Below are 22,467 nucleotides of genomic sequence, written 5' to 3'. Positions count from 1 at the left end.
AAGATCAGCTGTGCAAATACATCTGTTCTAAGCAGATATTTTTTATGCACCAATTTCCTTTCCAAGTACAATACATATGAGAAATGTATTTGGCAGCTGTCTGGGACCAAAAGTAGATTCAAGCCAGTATTATAAAAATTTCTTTTTCTCAGTTGTAGCACTGAGCTCCCAAACAGGACAAAACCCTTTCATTAGCTGTGTAAGAAAACTCCACGGACAAATGAACCACATACTTATGCTCACAAATAGAGTCAGCATGGGAAATACTGACATAACTCACAAGTCTTCCTGGGCTGCATTATGACAAAAGAATAATGCAGGAATTAAAGGCAGGTTTATGCAGAAATCAATCCTATGATGTTTCAGAGCACATGTGAACTTGACTTAGAGAGAACTTGTCTAGAAATTCAAATTGTGAGATTCACCAAACCTCCTTGTCTAGTTTAAGATTGCACAACACCAAGGAAGCAATTCATAGAGACTTTACTATTTATCAAGGCTCAATTAGAATTTGGCTATTAACTCTGACTATCTGACACAATTTGGCTGCAAAACTCAATTAAAAAATTATTATCTAATGGACCCCAGTCAATTGTTGACATTTTATTTAAGTTTACTTATGCTCAGATTATGTTTTTAACTGCAAACTCAACTGAAACCACAAGGTAGGAAAGTCAGGACAGAGAATTCTTGTTTTACTTTATCCTGCAGCTACTTTATTTACCTGGACTAAGGCATGAGAACACGTTTGAAAAATCACACACATACAACCTAAATTCAAACCATCCTTCCCACTGTTAGACTAGAAGTGCTTTTGGGAGAAATATTCGTGACTAAATGAAAATTTATGATTTATTACACTTTCAAAACAAATGGTAGTTGTGAAGTTGAACTTCAGCTAATAAAATGTATGCATCTCTGTTCAAGCTCAAGTCTGGCTGATAAGTAAGTTGAACTGGCACTGCAGCACAGCCTTTAAATTTTTTTTCTTAATTATGTGGAATGTCAAATTTGACTGACTGCTCAGCTTTGCCTCTCGTGGGTTCCTCAAAAGGCTTTCTATCAGCTGGATGGGCAGCCTGTTTTTGGAAGTTTTATAAAGAGGTAATTAATTCATCAAGAAACAGAATTTTTAGATTAAGGTTTGGTGTCTTGCACAACTCCAACATACTCCTCTCTATCACTTTCTGCATGCAGTCACATCCGCCTGCGTAGCAGCAGCAGCAGATCCCTCTTGGTTTGCTGCCCTGGAAACTGCAGTCCCCACCTTCTGCCACCTGGCCCCAAGGCAGCACAGCAAAGCACGTACCCCACCAGCTCATTGTCAGGAGTTACTTTCCCCTCTGGCCTGGGCTGTAACTCATTTCCTGCAGCTGCAAGCGCTGTCAGGCAGTCTCACAGGCAGGGCTTTGGCTGGGAGCCACGGGTGGGGATCCTTTTTCCTTACACATGCCCTATGCTTCACTTGCAGTCTCAAAACAGTAAATCCTCCCCTTCTTCAGCCTCCCTCTGCTCCTAAGCAAACAATTGCTGCTGCCCAAGTCATCCTTCTTTTCTTCCACTACAAGCAGGGAGTCCTTCTTCAATTATTCAAACTGGATGCCCATTTTGCTGGATCAAATTCTCCTGCTGATACAGAACTTCCTCTTCCTGTATTGAACAGTATTTAGGCTCAACATGAAATACTCCTTTTCTCAAGCATAACTTTCAAAGCTCTCAATCACTCATGAGACTTTTACCTTTACTCTCTCCCCTTCTCCCTTCATTGAAAACTGGTATTCTGAACAGGATCCAGTTGTGTGACAGCAAGCTTACTTAAGTTAACAAATTCAAGACTGTTTTAGCCCATTCTGTGGCCTCAGCTATAAAATCTCTCATCTCTAGGTCACCCACACAATTTTTGTCTTCCTTAATTCTTGAACAGAGGGTCCCTATAGCAATTCAAGAAGAGCTCTGACACCTGCCCTACATCAGTCTTTCCCATCTTGCAGGTGTAGAAAGCAGCTTACAACACAGCTATTTGAACAAAATTGTCAACCTTTGTCTTGCAAAGCCATTTGATCTGCCTTATTATGTTAAGGTTCTTTGAGAGAAGACTACATTTCTGTGTTTATGGCTGCAGTCAGTTTATGGCTGAGTATCCTCAGAGTAAAATCAAAAGCCAGTATTCAGTATGTGAGGGGTGTGTGGTTTGGTACAAAGTCACTAAGACATCAACTACCTCTCAGATTTAACAAACCTATACAGATCTCTGGATTATGGAATGGCATAAAACAGGCAAACACTGTACCTTCAGGTAAACAAAAGACTTCTGTAGCCAAGTTTTGAAACAGATAGTAACATGAATTGGCAGTTAGACATGTCCCCCTCAAAATCTTGTAATTTAAAGGAGACACAAATGTAAGCCTCATTAGCAGAGGCTTGTTGCCGCCTTTGTATCTCTCCAAACAGTAGCTCCTACAGAACAGACATGATGGACTATCACAAATTCTTCAGAAGTATTCACAGATTCAGAACAGAACAGTAAACTTGTGATCTAAACACGCAAGACATTTGCAAACAATTTTAAATAGCTGCCAATTTTTCTGAGCTTGCATGTTCATTTTCATTACACTGAATCCTGCCCCCTGCCCTCTACCCAAAGCTCTGTGGTAGTGTAAATGCCCTGCAAAGAAAAGAAAGAAGACTGCACTTATAAAATAGGATTTACCCTAGACTGAAAGTAAACCATGTTAAAAAAGAGAGAAGCACCAAATAAAACAACAGGAACAATCTTTCTCCCCGACACCCAAAAACATGTGGGAAATCATTGCAAAAAAAAAAACCTGCCTTATGCATTACTTGTGAAAAACATGTTCTTCCAGAGCTAGTGATTTATTTTTTGTAGAGTGCACCAACTGTTATTCAGTCTCTTCACTACTCACTTGTTTCTCTTTTCTCCCTATTATAAAAGGAATTTTGATTTTTTTAAAAAATGTTGTCATCTGTGAACTGCACCTCAAATTGATTAAATGACCCAAATAACTTGAAAAAATAGATTTGATATCCAGCAGAGCAAGCAAGAGGTCAGGAATCCACAATCAACTCTCTCCCTGAGTTATTATTCATCTAGTGAACGTTTTCTCTGTGCAATGCTTTCCTCACATTCTTAATAAAATGTTTACTACCTTAACTACTATAAAATTTTAGAGATTGAAGATATTGTAAATGTCTGGCTTTTTAATCCATTCATGCTGATTAGATGCTTTAGATAATACACATTCTTGGAGAAGATGTAATACCTACACTTGCAGGCAATTGATGAGGGTCATTTTTGAGGCTGTCTTTTAACTTGAGAATAAAACAACATTACCTTTCATGGTTAACAGATAATGTGTGGACAGACAAGGAACGACCAAGATCAACTGTAAGAACTAGGCTTCACTGAAGGTATTTTCAGCTTTAATAACTGTGCATGTTTTCCTATTTTGGATAAAAATTTGAGATTATTTAAGGCATTAAATATCACCCAACATTTCTGTACTCAGTGATGAAATGTGGTTTGACACACCATAAGAACCAGCTGTCAATGATAAGAGGTTTGCCATTTCAAAACTTTGAAGCTCATTTCACCTCTGGTATGCTGTGGCTTTTCTTTTTCTTTTTTTTTTTCCTGTTGGCAAGTGGTGCTACTGATAAACACTGCTGAAAAGATCAAAACTGTAGGGTCTGTAGATACTGAAAGGACTGAAAGGAGTGCAAAACTCTTCAGCAAGCCATCTGTACAGGCTAAGCATCCTAATCCAAGTAGCCAACTCCACCACTTCTGATGATCACCTCCTTCCTTCCCCTGCAACACATAAACCCTCTCTTTCTCTCAGCCTCTCCCAAGAGCTTGCCACGTCAGACATGCAAAAGTTCAAGACTCAACTCATGTCTTAGTCCATGAACTGTGCAGAATTACTCAGACTTGATGCCCACACTGTGAGCCTCACATAGGACGTGTATTTTCAGACATCAAAATCCTAAATTGTTGAATCTCTCAAAAACTCTTAAAGTTTTACTGAATTAGTTGAAAAAGGAAAAGAAAATCTGTCTTGTAAAGACTGAAGGTACATAATTAAGTACTAGAAATTTAGGAAGTACATGAAAAGTTATCCACCCAAGAATATGGACTGACTTAAAATTATATAAATCACTAACTTGTTCTTTGTTAAAGGATTTGTTTTGTTTTTTAGGAATTCATACCCCAATCAATACCTACAATGAACAATTCTGAGAAGCTAATCTAATTGTTTTTCCATTCTTCTGATTAGCATATTCCCCAATGCTTTATTTAATCAAATGCAGCACTTGAGAATGAATAATTGGCTTGTGGGATTGTCTGAGGTACTTTTCACTATGGGGGGAAAAATAAAATCAAATCACTCCACTGGTTTTGCTTAATTTTTATAATGCCTCAGTGAAATGAACACTATTATCCTCTTTCAATAGAAAGATGAGGTAGGGACCAAAATGAAACAAATCCAGTAGTTTCAAGTGTTTTGTCTACTGTTTTTTTCTCCCTCTCCAGACTACTTAACATTATGTAATAGTTTGCACGTTCGACACAGTTCACACTCACTTCAGCAGGGGGAAACTTCACAAATTAAACATCCATCTCCTAAAGCCTGACACCCAGCAGTGTGGGAATAAACAATTAGCAGCTGCTTCTTATCAATTGGGATTAGGATGGCATACCATAACATCCCACAGGAAGCCTGTGGCAGGGACAGAAGGCACTTCTGAGCTGCATTCAACCCTGCAAATTACACTCATTCTAACAATGGCTTTCTCTTCTTCTTCAGTGTCCGTGATTAATATAATTAATTAATGCTCTTTACTTCAAAGCACCATGTTAAACAAAGTAAAGTACCCTTGAAATGCTCTGCCCCATTTTCCCTAAACAAATTCTAAAGGAAAAAAAAAAAGCAATACAGGTCATGTCCACTGGTTTGATTAATAAAGTAACTTCTCAAACACAAAACCAGCTCTATATATGTCATATATATATGCACCAGTACAATCTGTCTCTCCTAATAAAATTCTCTGCATTCAAAGGTGAAGTCCCTAAACTTCAAACAAAATTGGATTTATCAGTTCTGTGAGGGCTGTTAAAAAAAAAAAAATCCAGATTTCACTCCCTAGTCCAAGAAGAAAAGTTTTAGTGTTACCCAACTAGATTTTACAATTTTATCATCAGAACATCTGCAAGCTTTCCCTATCCAAATTTTGTAGGACACAAAATGACAAAAAACTACTACAACTGTACAGCTCAATCCTTCAAACTCCACCCCTCCTCAATCACTCTGCATTCAGGAAGTTCCTGCTGTGCCTGCCCCTAATGAAAGAAACACAGACTCAGACTCACCCCTGTTTTAGTCAAGCATATTTATACAGTGTCTTAAAAAAAGAGAGAAAAATTGGAATAGCAGGAATGGATTGAATAATTCAAAAAATTGTGGTTACATTTATGAAAAACTTTCCAAAAACAGAATTCTGTGTTTTGGAAGACAAATTTTCCCCAACATCACTTGTCTGCTAATCTTATTACCTGCAATAACAAACTCTTTGAAATGCATCTTTTCCCACAGCATGTGATGACATGCCTTCTAATGAACTATTTTTTTGTTTTTTCACTCTTTTTTAGTAAAATCGCATTTCTTTCTGTTCACAGCCTGCAAACTCAAGTAGTTGCAAATGAGGCAAGTAAGCATTTTCTCTAATAACAATCTACTCTTCGAGCCTGAATAGCTTGCGGAGTCAAAAGATTACAGCACACTAAAACCCTAAAACCTTTCAAAAAATCATCAGATTTTTCTTGCACCCTTCAGGGGATTATTCTTTCATGCCTCTGAAAAAAAACCCAAGTAAGATTTCAGAGATGCTCTGGGAAAAAGTGTGCCAGTGCTACTCTGAAAAGCTCAGTTATGCAAAATACAGAAGTCCAAATGAACAATTCCTATGCCAGGGCGTATGGATGAATGTATTCACATCGCTGAACCTTCATGGCTTCTTATTGCAGAGTTTCTCAAGAAACATTGATAACAGACACTGGAAATTTTCTTCCCTCCTGACTTTCAGCACTTCTCAGGTACAGATTTTCCTACCACTGCAGCTTGATCTAATATGATATATAACTCTTCACCGAGATATAATTTGCTTAAACCTCTTCCCTATCCTCAACCACATTTTCTCTTAATGCTGAGACCTGCTAATTCTCGGAAAAGACAGCGTGGCTACTGAAAACATGGCAGTGCAGAAGCTGCCATATGCACAGCAGTCTCCATTACCCAGAAGTCAGGCTGCTGCTGTCCAGGCTCTGAGGCACCATTCCCTACCTTTGTGGTTAAAAATGCCCTCCATCTCCATGCTGCTGCGGGAGTGGGCGATGCAGAGGGACCCGCAGGGGACCAGGCCTTCGGCGGCTGGGGAGCGATCGGTGGTTCGCACCAGGCACCAGTCGGGCTTGTCATGGGGCCTCTCCAGCACCTCCACCGTCTGCCCACGGCGGATTGTCAGCTCGTTGCTGTTGCAGGCGGTGAAGTCGTGGATCACCACCGTCAGCTCGCACCCGCCAGACAACTGTGGGGGCAGAAAACAAGGAGAAGCCAGATGAGCGCTGGTTACCAAACCATCCGTCACGCACCGTTACCTATTCAGGACTCCTGGCAGGATTTGTATTTTGGATGAGATAGCAGGCTTCTGGGACTTTCCACATCAAGAAGAGAGCATTACAAAATCAGGCAGTTCTGGCGTTTTAGAACAGATTTCTAACTCTGCTTGTCTCTGCCTATTGTTCAAAGCACGCTGGTTGTGACAGTGCTGGGCGGAGGATTTAAGCAGCTTTTCTTGCTAGACTGCTCCGTATCCCAAAAGCTGTAGTAGCAGTCGCTTCTGAATATATTTTGTGTGTGATAATTAGCAATAAAAACGTCATATATTACTAAATACAGTCACTCATGAGCTTTGTTATCTTTCAAATTCAAGAGAGAAAGAGGTAGTTTTTTCAAATGAACTTATTGCCTTATTTCCACCCTACTCACAGTTTACACACACAGTTCACAAAAACATCCAGGACACATCATACACAATTGTAAAAGTCAGTGTAAAGTTCCTCACAAAACATTCCCAAATACCTAATTGTTTAATAGAAAATTCACACTGGTTTACAATTTTCACTTTTTTTTAATTTCCTCAAATAAAACTGCACAAACTAGAATTAAAAGCATGTAAGCTTAGGGTTTTCCTCCCCCTCTTCAAAACACTTCATTAGAATAACTTTGCCTAAGCTTTAGTTTCCTCTCTTTGATTGTCTCATCTGCTTTGATGTGAAATGAAAATTATTATCAGAACTTTGCAAAGTTCCCAAGATTGCTCAGTGCCAAAGCACCCATCCAATTTAAGCAGCAGTCCTAGAATTCCTTCTTCCTTACGGCAACAGCATTCCAGGCTACTTCAGTTTTTCATGTGTGAGCATCTCTATGGCTCTGGCTGCTTTGGTGCAATGCTCATACCAGACCCCAGCTGGTATTAAATTTTTGTGAGTTCAGCACTTTTGAACCAAACCAGTAAACTCCTTCAGCTCAGTGAGGTAATCTTGCAATGCTTTACACGGACAAAGGAGGATCAATACCCTGTGAGAGCTCCAGCTGCATCATGTCCAGAAGCAAGTGCCACATCAACACACTAAATGGATCTGCAACGTTGCTTTTGACTGTTTCATGGCTGCCAGCTATATCCCATGAGCTTTAGAAATAGGAGATAAGAGACTGCATTGTTTCTTACTTATTAGTTTTTGTTACAAGCCTGGAATGGAAACACTGGACAGAAAATTTTCTAGGAAAATGCTATTTGTTATCAAGCTAGAATTTCAGAGCAAATGAAGAAACCAGCAAAATCCCAGTACGAATCAAAGGACAATTCCAACCTCTCTTCCTCAAGCCTGCAACAAATGACAGAACATAACTCCTAGCAGATGGGCTGCAGTAACTCCAGAACTTTCCCATGCTATCTGCCTGCTAATCTCACCAGCTAGCATTGCTTGTATGTGCTTACAAAGGAGCAGAAGTTTTCTTCAGGGAATGCTGGGGCCAAGAAGGGCAGAACACCCTCATATATCTAGTGTTTAAGGAAGATAAATCAGGTTGTACCTGTTTAGATATAGGCTAAAAATTAATCACGTTGCTTCTACCCTGTCTCTTTGGACAGCCCCAATACACAAATTACAGGGGGTACATCTTCAAAACATGTTACCTCCTCCCTCATTGAAATGTTTCCTGTTCCCCTTACACTCCCTTTTTTAGTTCATGCAAAGCTATGCAAAGGGGAAAAAGTAAAGAGCTTTCCCCTGTTTTCTGGTATTGATTTATGTTACAGCCTTTCTCAGACCAGCTCAGAAACAATTGAAACCATCTGTATGCCTGATGGGGACTAACAAAAAAAACTGATGAAGTATGACTTCACAAGGTGTCCAAGGCAGACCAAATTTTTCTCAGGAGCCCATATTCCACTCAGTGGAAGCACAGTAACAAGCTGACACTTTCCAGAAACTGCATCTTGTCCTTGTATTTCCTCTAAATACCTACAGGAGCATATCTTTGGTGCTCTGTTTGCTTTCCTGACCCTTCACGTCCTACAAAAAAGAGATTAAGGTGCATTTTTTGTGACTGGTGCAATGGCCACATGTTTTGGTAATAGAATTGGTTCTTTCTTCTCCTTGCCCGAATAAAATATAAAAAAAGTTGGATCTCGAGATTCTATTTCTAAGTATTTTATATAATATTAAGCTAAAGCAAAAAGCAAATGAAGGCTGACAGTGGCCATGTCAGATGGCCAAAGTACACAAAATTCCTAGTTTTTCATGTGGTAATCAGATATCCTGGCTGGTATTCCACTGAAATTCAATACTCATTCACACTTCAGTGGAGTATGTAAGACACTTCTTGCTCAGGGTTGTTAGATCCACACCATCCTCAAACATGCACCTATGCTGGTACATGCAACTTAGTGCAGAACTTTTCCACTGCTGCTAAGACACCAAAAACAATGATTTCTGTACCCAGCAGACACATATGGCACTTTGGAGAGCTGAGCAAAAAAGCATTTACCAGTTTTCCCTTCCTTTGGGTTTCCCTTCTCTCTGCCTACTACAGTAGTCATTAGGAAACACTTCTTTCCTTCTTTTCTGTTTGGTTGCTCGATTTCTCCCCGTAACACACTTTCTGAAAGCAGTTTCATCTTTCACACTGATTAAATGCAGTTGGACAGCAGGGAGTGCCTGTGATTAAGCATTGCTCAACAGCTGTTGTTGGACAGCTTTGGCAAGGCTCTCCAGGCTAGCTGGAGGGAAGAGAGAGGCACAGCAGAAACTGGGAGACGGACTTGCACTGAAGGGAAAAGAGTTACAAACCATCAAAACCCAAATTTAGGCTGAACAAAGGCTTTATATACTTTATCCATCCTTTATCCCTACTTTATCTCAATAAACCTTTTATGTAAACTGAATTAATCATGCATGATAAAAATAAATGATGCTATGTCTGAAACATGGAAACTGGAGAGACAGAGATGAGATGAGATGAGAAACAAAAGTCAGACAGAAAAAGAACTGCAGATTAAAAAAGGCATAAGGTTTAATTAAACAGCTTATTATAGGACACAGTGTCTTGCAGCTGCTGAAATTAATGTTAACCATCTATGTTCACCTCTCTGGGGCCTTGTAGTCACTGTCACTTTTAGAGAGAGAGAAAAAACCAAACAACACCAACACGTGAACACACACTGGCTGAGTACATTCTCAGCATGGGTTTGCTGAAGTCAGAGACACTACACTAAGTCCATCTGCCACCACTACCTACAAACATGACTGACCAGATATTCAAGAGCCTTTACATCACGCCAGCCTCCCAGGACTTGAAATGAAATTTAATTTTCCATGGTAATTTTACATTAAGAAGAAAGGAAAGCAAAGAGAAGCTAACAAGATTTCTCAATTATTTAAAGCATGAAAATCTTTAATCCCCTTCTCAAATGGAAACAAGTGCACTTTGGGAGAAAAGAAACTGGACAGCATAAAAGTTCTGCCTCAAATAAAGAGCATTTTGGTTTGATCAGGTAGCTGTCCAGACTTGGTTTCTGACTCTGAAAAGAGGTGAATACTCAGAGCCATGTCTGCTTTTTTACTAACATTTTTTCCTCCTGATTGGAGCCTTTTCTCTTCTGGAGACTCAGCTGGCAGAACTAAATACTTGGTTGTCTCCTGCTGCTTCAGTCCATTTTCTGTTTTTCAAAGAACTACACACAAGCTTAAAGAAGCATGAAAATGCAATACAACTTCACATAGAGAGCAATACAGAGTGTTACCAGCTGGGCACAAAAGACAATTTCTTAAAAATAAAATACTGCTCTACTGACCACCCACAGCAGCTAGCATGATTCCCACTATTTAGGATAGCAATCTATGACAGCTCTTCTTCTAAAAGCCTCTCATGTTCTTAGATCCAAAATACTAGTTTGGATTATTTCATGTTTCTACCAGATCACTGAAGAGAAGCACGAAAAAAACCCATCAGACTTACATTGTTTCCTTCAGCCTCCCTATTTAATATCCTATGCAATGGATCAAGTTCAAAAGACAAGGTTAAAAATCAGATGAGGCTGATGAAAGGCTAAATGAATGGTCCAAGAATCTCTTTTATCCATTAGCCACCTACAATGCTGGCTTACACATCTACAGAATGTGAATGGAAGGAATGCTGTAAAAGGTGAAGGGCAAAATATTTTCTGAGAAGGGTACAATAGAACACTCATACAGAAAACTGAGATGCTTTGATGGACTAGAAATCTCTCAAAAATTCTTTATTTCACTCTGGATTCCATTATACCTTCCAATGCTTCAGGATGGGTCAGTGCTATTGATGTATGTATCTAGCATGTCTTGCAATACAAAAATACACCCCATGATAATAAAAAAGGCCAGAAAGGGATCCTAAACTACCTAGTCTACTCCATTTCCTTTCTCTAGAGCATAATCAACTACATCTGTGTGAATCCTTAACATTTACTCAAACTGTTCTCAAAGAACTCCAGTTATGGAGATTGCCCAGCCTTCACATTTACTCTGCTCTTGTGTTTCACATTTTCATACCCATAAAAAGTATTATTGCAATCTTTTTTAAAAATAAGTCCTTTGATTTCATCCCATCCACTTAAAATATAGATAAAAGTCTGTTTAGTAACAGACTTTTCCCCCACTTGAAGGTCTGAAGTTCTTCCTCCTGCCTTTTTTTTCCCTTTACACTTGTTAGCCTCAATTCTTTACCATGCCCTGTAAGTTAGGTTTAGTTTTCCTTCCAATGGGCCACTGATTTTCCAAAATTCTGTACTCAAAATTTGCCACATTATCTAATATAATCTTTACGAGTTCTGAGTAAAGAATGAGGACTTCGTGTCTTCAATGTCCCATTTCTACAAGCCAATATATTGCAGCTTTCCTTGCTCTCCCAGATGCATCACACAGCTAAATAATGAACAATTTGTGAGCCTCTGTAGCTTCTCAACCATCCTCTCAAAAACTGTTCAAGATTCTCAGTTTTCATTAGTATTTAACTATTGCCACCTATTCATATAAGCTCAAATGTGTTCCTATTAAATTCCACAGTATTTTACCAGTTAATTTTTCCCATTGCCAAGATTAGATTCTGTATTCTAATTCTGCCTTCCAACACTGTTTTCAGATGACATGAAGCTGGGAAGGATGTCAATGTCAGCTTTATAAACATATGGTCTATTGCATCATCCCAGTCATTACTGAAAAGCAGCGTTGCAACAGTGGAATCAACAATCAAAAGTGAAAATTCTAGCCTAAAAAGCAAGGGTGGAGAAGAAAAGAGCTAATCATGAAGTTATTTTCTGTTGTTATGGCAATTCCAATTATGTCAGAAAACAGGATGCAAGGAAAGAAGTTCATCTGGACAATATTCAACCACTTAATATCAAGGTTAAGGATTTTCATCTCTTTCAAAGTGCATCTCTGAGGAGGTGAGAAAGAATACTGACATTTGGATAAAGGATTTCATTCTTGATATACTCTTTGTATAACAGTTTAGCACTTCTAACCAAAACATTTATTTTGAAAGAATGAACTGTCTGAACATATAATTGGAGGAAGTAAAAGAATTGTTTTACTTGGCTGTTGATTAATATGACATGTTTGATATTTTTTGTCTTTTCATAACCTCAATAATGGATACATGTGAACAGAAAAATGTTCAGCAAGAGCTTAGTAAATAATACAACACTAAACACTTCTACTACTTAATTATTACTGTTTTTAATTGCTTGATATTTTTAATGTTTCTTGATTTGGAATCCAATCTCAGTTAGACATATGCTCCAAATTTGACCAAGGAGTTCCACTGCTTCCTCTAGCAAACCACATCAACAGCACTTTTAAATCTGCACAACTGTTTTACTCCATTTCTGTAAGACATTCACCCACACTTCAAGCTTCTAAGCTAAGATTTTAGACCCCAAGTTGACTGTAGCTAGTGGGTTTTCAACCAAAGTGAGAGATTACTTCAGTCTCGGCAATGATGTTAAGACACCCTGCAGATTTCACTGGCCATCTTCCTGTTACTGTTCCTTAATAATTTTTATTTTGTATTTTTAAACAGATTAAAGATTTTCTCAATGTATTTAGCAAACCAAAGCATACAATAAAAACATTAAACAATGCTACACTGCTAATTCACACACTTTTTAGAAGTGCACAATACTAAATTCCTTCCTTGGACATGCAACACACGGCACAAGTAACTTCCAGTCATCAGCTTTTTTTTCTTGGCAAAGAAAAGTCTAACAAAATTTTTATATACAAATGCAAGATCTCAAAAATACTTTAAAAATGACACTACAGTCACTAAAAACACTTAAAATTTGTTAGGAAGAATACTGAAAAGTGTTCTCCATTTCTCCTTCTTTCCATTTCTCCTTCTTTTAACTTATAACTCCTGTTGAACAGGTTGTTGGCAAGACTTCTCCACATGTCAGACTGGAAAACAATCCTGAAGGCATTCTACTTGGCCACCTTTCTCACATGATGCATGGAATATTACTGTGAAGAGCATCAGGAGACAACTGTGCTAGTCATCCTAGAGAGCAGTGCATCACAAACAAGTGCAGAAGGGAGATGGTTCTGCACAGCAGGGATGGACTGCATCACCTCCAACCTGCATGCACACAGCCTGATATCTCAGCCAGCAACCAAGGAAATCACAGAGAGCATGTCTTGCATCTGAGGATATCTAACTCTTCTCTTAAGAACTGTTTGCTAGCATACAAAACTCAATGTTTTCAAATCTCTAAATAGTTAGGAATGCTAAGAAAAAGACAGCAGAACAGAAGTCATCAAAAGAGTTCTTCTTCCTCGAATCAGCTGTTTTTCTCACAGGTATCTTTAGAAGAAGCCACTACCAAAACTACAGACCAACCTCAGTACAAATGCACAAAGTCAAAACACAGGCTGTTTCTGACAAATACAAGAGCAACCTAAGCACCTAATATTTCCCTCCTGTCTGCTTCTCTACATGGAAAAATCAAACTACAGTTTGAGCAACATGTGAAAACAGAGGAAACTCACTGAGTTCAGGTGATGATGGGAATGGTCTAAATAATATTCTGAGAATCTATTCACTTAGCTATCCTGAAGAATACTGGTTATTTATCTGCATAGTTTAAATCGGAAAAATTTTACGCAAGGAGGTAATAGACCAAAAATCCCTAACGAAACTTTAAAGTAATTTTCTGGGCATCTTCAGTGTTTTAATTCATTCTTGTGTTTGATAAAGTTTCATTATCCATTTATACCTCCCTCCAGGGTCCTAACACTTCTCACTTGCCAAAAATCTTGCTTCAATTCCAAGTAACACACACATTTCAGAAAAAAATTTATTCTTGTGACACTTATCTTTCTTCCACCCAGGGAAAACTCTGGCTGTGTGTGTCCTTATGGTATAACCCAGCCAGAATCTATAGGCAGAGATGGAGGAAACACCAGCACTAGTATGAAATGACAGTTTTGTGGCTTACTTCTGGACGATTCCATCAGCTTTCATGCAGAAAGTGAACACCTACTCTCTAACCCATAAACACTGGAGAGTACTTTTCCTTTACAACAGTAACTCTGTAGCAATCACCAGCCTCAAGCCAACATGAAAAGCAGATGGTGTGTTTTCAGGAAAGCTGAGATTAGCATCAAGAAAAATTCTATGCATCACTATAGAATTTTATGGAAAATAAAACTTTCATTTTAAAATGGGTCAAATCTCTGAGCAAACTGCAGAACAGAGGGGAGCAAAATGGTTTCAAATTGGCACAAACAATCTCTTCAAAACCTACTAGATTTAAACATTTACTCCTGCTCTCCCATGGTATCAAGGTATTTTCTCTATTGCAAACAGCTATTTTAAAGAGACTGAGTATTTCCACATCTCTTCTCTGAAGGTACTAAGGACTAATCTTGGGTGCTCATTCACACTAAGGGATGCATCATCTGCTCTCAGCTCAGAGCAGTGCTCAGGAAACTTACCTTATCACTGTCTAGTGTGTTCTGGGAGGTTCGTGAGGCAATGGAAATGGTGTCAGGCTGGCTGCTGCCATCTCCCTGACTGTCCAGGTCCTCGCCATCTCTGCAAAGATGAAAAAACTACTCATTACAAGAGTAGTGCTGTGTTTGTAACATGCTAGTTAAAGAAGTGAGACACTCCTAAGTGTGGCAACAGACACCAAGTGAATTGATGCAAGAATCAAATACTCAGTACTTAATACTCTGCTCTCTGCTGTAAGAGAAGAGATTAATTTGCAAGGTATGCAACACATACAATTAAGGCAACAACCAGTAAGCCAGAAATATGGCAACAAACTTGCACAGTCACTTAGCCAAAGCTAGCAAGGAGGACACTTGGTCACACATTTCAAGCTTCATAAAAGGAAAACTAAGGACCTGAGTACCACATGCAGAATTGCAAAAACCTAAAATGTACAGCTATCCTGTCCTGCAGTTCCAAATCCCTTCTGTAATGGCTCATTTACACAAGTCAGGGACTGTTCAGAGCAGAAATCTCAACAAATTCAGAACTGCAGGAAACTGTAAATTAATGATAAGATAAAGCTGAACAAAATGACTCTTTCTTTTGTCCAATTCACTGAAATTCATTCAAAATTCAACACTACAGAGGAAAGAGCACTGTTGTGTACTCAGAGATCTCTGATTATTTGAAATACTACTTACCTTCTTCCTTTCTGTTTTGTTGTTGGTGCAGTTTTGGGAATGTGGATGGGCTCTTTCAATGCTCCTTTCAGATGAATAGTCCTTTCTTGTATCACTTCCCGGATGTGTTTGATCCAGTCCTGTTTATTCTCTATACTGGATGCCTTTGATATGCAAAAGAAACAAAAGCCCCACAATGGACCATTATGGCTGAATAGATCCACACACACAGTCAGCTAATAAACACAAAGAGGAATGCATAAGAATGACTTTGTGAAAACTTCTGAAAAACTGAACAGAGAAAAGGAAATTCTAGCTGACTGCCTTAATTTTGAATCACCAACACTACTTTACACCTCTCAACATTATTAATATTGGTAATTTAAAAATTCAGAGTTTACTTTTGTAACTTGATGACTAATGCATCTCATTGAGGCACAGTCTCTCTTGAGACTATGCATCTCATGTGAGGCAGGGTAGTTTGACTTACTTGGAGAATTCCAGTAATATCACCTTGAATACTGGTATTTTAAACTCAACCTACATTTTAGATCAATTCTAACTTGAATTAATAATAATCCACTATTACCAGCAAAAATGTTAACTTTTACTGCAACACAAACATTTTGTCAATACATTTCATGTATTACTCTTCCTACTTTTTGATACATATCTCGAAGCAGAAAGCTAATTTAGGGATTCCATTTTAATTACTGCCTGCAACATTTTTTTTTTAAATACTCCAGGAATTACTTGATAACCACCTGCCCGACTTGTAATCTGATTGCTTAGACCAATTTAACCCTGCACCTGAAATGCTACTAAATATAAATATCATTGCAGATCTAAAGAAATTATTATATAGAATTTCCTAATTATATACTACTTCTCTTAATTGCTGTCTCCTGAAATAACTGGCTTCAAATATATTATAAATATTTAATATATTATAAATATATAATAAGCAGGAATTCTAAAGGGATAAAGAAAATTGTAGGAACAGACAGACAGGTAGCAAAAAGGATTTTGTTTTCTTTTACAAACAAAAACATTTAGGAAAAGAAGCTAAACATGACCTTTTAAAAATTCTTTTATTTAATTTTTAATGGAATTTACTTCTAACATTAATGAGATAAGGAAGTGCTTGTTTCCAGCCTTCAAAACCAACCAACCAACCGAAGTCCACAAAACCATTGAAGAGCTGGATGTATCACAGAAGTTTTCTAAATATCCCATGCACTAAGTAAAGCACAGAACAGAAAACACCTTGAAGTGATCTTATGTAGAAAGCCCATAATTAAAACCTCTTATTCTGCTCTGACCTGAGAGAATCATCTCAGCCTGCAAAGTATTGTCTGTGAAATTATGAGAACATAAAAACTGAAAAAAAAATCTAGTGTGTATTAATGTTACATTTAATTTCCTTGCATTCTTTGAGTGCTGCCAGAAAGCTAATGCAAACTTTTGTTATCCTGCAATTCACAAGGAAAAATTTTGAGTATTGACATGTAAATTGAAGAGGCATTTTAAGTAACATTACTGAGTACTCACTATGAATATATGTGAAATCACAAACAAGTTTAATAGTGGTGCATTAACCTAAAAATGGGAAGATGAACTTTGTTTCAGCTCAACAGAGCTCCTCAAAATATGCCAAATTACCCATTAAGTGCTTATGGTACTACAAAACAGGTTCTTCAGTTGAGAAGGAGTCCCAGATTATGAACCATAATCACAGAAAACATTTAGCCATTCTTCTAGGTAGGCAAAGAGCACTACTGGCACCTGCAACCTGCCCAGACACAAAATTTATAGGCATTGCATACACTCCCATCCAAAGGCAAGTAGCTTCAGAAAAACTTGTAGCCCACAGAAAGACATAAAGATCTTTTGCAGTGTTTGTTTTCTGCATAAAAATATGGGTCATGAAAAAGAGCATCTCCAAGCAGCAATGACTTGAGTGTGAAAGGTAACACTGATTCCATCATTTCTTTGTGGCACCAGCTCCCTGTCAAGCCAATTGCTGAAGTCTTCAAGCTTATGGAAGTCCATGGGATCAAATTTCTCCCTACTATGATTTGTGAAGGCAGATTTGTCTAATCCTTCAGTAGGCTACAACGATTCCCCTCTGCTGTCAGGCCATATTGGTTAGATATATGTACCCACCACCTCTGCAAACACCAAGAAAATTATCTGTGAGCAGCTGTCCCTCTCAGAGCAGGAAAGCACTCCTTGCTTTCCCAACAAATATCAACAACAACTACAAGACTTGCTATAGACTAAAAGCACATCTGCTAAAGTTACCTTGAGAACAATTTTGTTGTCTGAAGTTGGTGTCCTTCCAACCCACAGAGCAAACTTGCAGGGATCTCCTTCTACATGTTCTGTGACACCCAGTTCAGAAGTCTGGAATTAAGAAAAATTTGTTAGGCCCACACAGCATTTCTTCTCAGAGGCCACAAAGGCATGCTAATAATCTACAAAATTGAGCACTGCTATTTAAAGAGATTTTCAGAAGCTTAAGGCTAACTCATATGCTAGAGAGAATCCTTTATTCTGGAGGCAGTGGTGAGGTCTCTTCAAAAAAGGAAGAACTGCAAGCTTAACAGTCTTTACTATAAAGTGACAATAAACAGTAACACTTACAATCTGAATACCGAATTGCTTATTTTAGTTTTTGGACCTGACAGTAAAAGCCTTATAACTCTAAAGAAGATGCTTGGCAAAAAGTAAGTTTTGGCTTCTCTCCCTGTTCATTTCCATTGGAGAACACTCACTATTTACTAATTTTTATGCTTTCTCTCAGATAAGATATGCTTAAGAAATCTCTTGATATCTCCTAAAAGTCTGGTAAAATAAGCCTTTCCTAGTGTGTTTCCTTCCCTCTGAAACAGATGAAATAATTCAGAAATGCAGTTCTGGAGAATTTTGTGAGACAACTACATGAACAATCAGTCTTTGGGAATGTTCTAATGTCAGACCTTAATAGCTAATTATCATCCAAAATGTTTCCACTTTCTAACTGGAGCAACAGCTCACTCATGTGAATTGGCTTCCACTTTAAACAATTCATACAGGCTTTGCTCCAAAAAATTTAAAAACTAAGAAATAGAGCTCAAGCTAAAAGAACCCTCACTCCCCAACAGCTGCTAAGCATTCTCACATGATTAAAGCTGTATTTTTCCCCTCATACACATCATCATTAGTACATACACACTTCAACACACCAGATGCTGGATACCCAATACCTAAGTAAAGGTACTTTTTTTCTTGTCTCACTTGCATGCCAGCTTGTTGGGGTTTTTTGTTTGTTTTGGTGGGTAAAAGCTTTTTTGGTTTTTTTTTTCCTTCTAAAATAATCCCATCCCCACATCTACCCTTCCACACACAGATGTCTTTGCCCAACAGGCAGCTGAGCAACATGGCTCTCTGCAAAGGACACTGGCAATGCTAAAAGTCTGCTTGTGGCTCTCCAGGACAGCCTCACAGAACAGAAATCATTCTGGGTTACTGGATGCATGGAAACCACACTGAGGTGAGGAAGCCCCTAAACAGCCAATTACTTGTGACTTGGGAGAGTGTTCTGCCAAAATAACACCTGCTTGCCTTTTTTCCCACAGCCCTCCTTAGGTATTTGCTCTGGTACACTTAAACTCTTGCCAAAGGACTTCATTAACACATTCTGCCAATTGCATATGTATCATGCCACTGAGTATTCTGTGCTGGGGAAACCCTGATGGTCACCATGCCCAAAGCAAAGACAAGGATCTCATGTTTGTAAATATACCTTCCAGAAGTCACAGGATGGCATACAAAAAAGATCTTTAGCTCAAATCAACATGCATGCTTTCAACATGTGCCTTTTCTAGAGATCAAACTACAAGAGCTGCTATAATAAGCTGCACTACAGGATATCTTGCCAGACAGAATATTATAACAAAAGGAATCCTGTATTTTAAAAATTAGGTACAATGAGAGTCTTCAAGATTTCCATCAGCTTCTCTAAGACCTAAGGCTATTGCTAAATTCTTGATGGAGGGACTGACATTTTTACAGGATTGATTTTTCAGTTCTGTCACCTCTCCCACATAATCCCTTGGCAGCTATTAATATTCTCCAATACACTTTTATTTTGGGTTCTTAAGAGCACCAAAGAAAGGTGTGATCAAAAAACAGCTGCAGCTGTCTTACCTGCTGGCTATTTACTATCAGGAAGGAAAGGAAGTGTTGGAAATCAAGTGACAGAATATGCAAAAAATATATGGAAAAAAAAATGTGGTTTTTTTCACCAACCTGCTTTACTAGTTTGGACACAAAAGTGGGAAGAGGGAATGAATGAAGGAAAAGAAACAAGCATGGAGAAAAGACTCAGTATTTATGCCATCTAGACTTAGTTATATATCCCAATAGGATCAATACAAGAATAATGTTTTCTAGAGTGCAATTCTGAGAAGGGAAGTAATTTCAAGTACTTGCTCTGAACTATTTAGTATAAAAGCTAATCTTGCCTTTGACAGATGCAGAGCAAGCCATGGAAGACTGTCTTGCCACTTGGCTACCTAAACTTATGGAGTGTGAATACTGCTGTCACCCAAGTCATCCAACAAGATAGGAAGGTAAAGATGTAAATTCCAGAGTCACATTTTGTAAAGCATACATGCTAGAGATAAGAAAAGCAAGAGTGGAGGTTTGGGGTTTTTTTTTCAGATGGGCAGAGAAACATTTCCACCTTTACATCCTTTCAGCAGACCATAAGTACCAGAATTCTATCTGCAGAACTTTATTGTAAGACTACTGGTCTCAGAAAACATTCTGGAATGAGCTTTTCCAAAACAAAGTTCTTGCCTTCCCCAATCAGTAAGTGTAGAATATCCACTAAAATGAATCCTTAACAGCAACAGTAAACAAGAAGTATGAAGGCAGCTCATCATCTCCTGCCATCCTTCTGCTTTATACAAATAAGTGTTCAAGAATCTGCAATCAACACACAATCAAGACAAAGCTAGTCCAGCCCAGTATTGATTTTCATTTGACCTGACACACCAAGACTGACATGTACCCTTCAGTAACTGCTCTGAGCCCATCCTTTTACCTCAAAAGAAATACAAAGCATCAAAGTTGCAAGATTCAGTCTATACATTCCAAGGCTGTTCTTTCAGTGCTCTGTAATAGTTGTTCAGGCGTTTCAGGCACACTTAAATCACCTGAGCTCAGCTGAAGCCTAATCTAGACAGTTTTGTAAATATGATCAGTTGTTCTCCCATACTTACAAACAGTTTGCTCTTGTAAATGTACTTGCTCCTTCCACTTGAGTCCTTTACTTCTTTACTGAAAACCAAGGACATCTCAAAAAGGAAAAGGTGCCTCTCTCTTCCCTTTCGAATCAGAGTTTTTGGGTCCCACACTTGGAAGGATTCTTGAAGGATGAGCTCTCCCTGAGATTCTATATTTTCATCAAAGCCTAAAAATGGAGTGAAAGGAAAGATTCACCATGAAGAGTTGGTAATACAAATAACAAGCACACAAATAACAAGTAACAAGCACAGCTTCTGTTAAACTATATTATTTTTTTTCCCTGATAGAACTTCCAAAAAACAAAATTCCAAAAAAACAATACTATAAACAAGGCTTGATTTTAACACTGGAATATACTAAATGTAACTGCAGCTCAAATGTTCTTCTAAATTTAGACATCCAACTTCTAAGGACTTAATCAACTCTTGTGGCAGTATTTTACCAACAAATGACAAATCTGTCTTTGTCAGATTCTGGTAACCTCTCTTGTGATGAAAATGATTTCTCTTAGGAGCTTTCTGCCACTGTAGAAAGTAAGCAACTTGCAAAGAGACAGAGCACATCAGGTTCTTCTGAGAGTTGCAAGTTCCAAAATGCCACCTTTTCTGGAGACACACCTTCTCTACCCTGTGGGCAATGAGCACAGAAATGTGTTCCAACTGGGGATGGAAAAACATGGCAGCTTGGAGCTGTTGGCATACAATCAGCCTGCATTGGTCATGCCAGAATTGGTCCACAGTAAAGTAATTACCAGCTGGATCACTAGTACTGAGACATAATGAAAAAAAGATGAAGATTGAGAACATGAACAGTTTTACTTCCATTTTAATGGTACAATGTTCTCCCAGTTTAATACACAGCTTTAGAGTTGGAGGATAACAACAATTGTCTACCATACTCCTCTTGAGTGGTATGAAAATGTATTTTAAATAGATACTGCTTGCTAGTTCTCATGTTCTGATCGGGCAACAGTATGGAGAGGATCAGAGGCAAGTTCCAACAGGATGTTCATTCAAAATCCTCCAGAGACATAAAGAGGAAATGTGCTCACTCACTATATTTGTCCAACATGGGATGACTCAACAGTGCACACATGATTTGTTGTAAAAACCAACTTATGTAAAAGATCAGGATATTCTCCAGAGTCACATTCCCAGTGTTAGAAGATTATTACCAAAGCTGGTCAGCCTTTATACAAAGACCACCTCCTGAACAAGCACTTGGAATTGATTCTGTAAACTGACCAACATCCTTACTGTTTAAAATCAAGGAATAGAGGTGATTTGGAGCATTCATACCACCAAGGACCACATGTCAAACCAAGGCAAGTTTTACAATAACTAGCACAATACTGGAAATTCCACAATAAGCTGCATGCTACTACCAGAAGGCAGAGGGGAAGGAAAGGCATATTGACTAAAGCCCTTAAAAGTATTTATTCTGCAACTGTAGGATAAGAGGGCCCTGCTTTTTTTCTCAAAAAATTTAAATGCCCAAGAAAAACACTTTTATTACTAAATGTATGATTGCACCACTATAACATGATAACGTGCCAATTGCAAAACAGATTTTGGCAGGAAGTTGTTCTAAGCACATAGATGCATTACATCCAACCTTCACTGTCTGCCATGAACATGATTATGCTGGCTTAAGCTTGGGCTAAATTGGCTTATGCTGACATTCTACTGCCAGAAGATAGATTTCATGTCAACCAGAAGTCTGTTATGGAACAGGCAGCAAACAGATGTGAAAAAGACAAACATCTTGGAGACAATTATTTGATACATAAATCAGCAAAATCATCAATAATACACTTACATGCCTCATACAAAGAAGCTAAGGATACTGGTTAGAGAATGCAGCCAAAGCCAATATATCTGACC

At 38.3% G+C, this 22,467-nt stretch overlaps 1 protein-coding gene across 2 annotated transcripts in view; it reads right to left on the bottom strand.

Moving 5' to 3' along the window:
- Positions 1-22,467, bottom strand: part of TRIO (trio Rho guanine nucleotide exchange factor) — a 244,848-nt gene that overhangs the window by 61,322 nt on the left and 161,059 nt on the right. For both annotated transcript variants that reach the window (XM_056483314.1, XM_056483315.1), the window contains exons 30-34: positions 20,560-20,750; positions 17,594-17,695; positions 15,311-15,453; positions 14,609-14,708; positions 6,360-6,603 (exon numbers count right to left, since the gene is read on the bottom strand). In XM_056483314.1, coding sequence (XP_056339289.1) covers positions 6,360-6,603; positions 14,609-14,708; positions 15,311-15,453; positions 17,594-17,695; positions 20,560-20,750 — 780 coding nt within the window. The remainder of the gene's footprint in view (positions 1-6,359; positions 6,604-14,608; positions 14,709-15,310; positions 15,454-17,593; positions 17,696-20,559; positions 20,751-22,467) is intronic.

Source organism: Oenanthe melanoleuca, chromosome 2, assembly GCF_029582105.1.
Source record: "Oenanthe melanoleuca isolate GR-GAL-2019-014 chromosome 2, OMel1.0, whole genome shotgun sequence".
NCBI classification, from domain to species: Eukaryota; Metazoa; Chordata; class Aves; order Passeriformes; family Muscicapidae; genus Oenanthe; species Oenanthe melanoleuca.
Note: the sequence above shows the minus strand (reverse complement) of the source record. Positions and strands in the feature narration are given on the sequence as shown.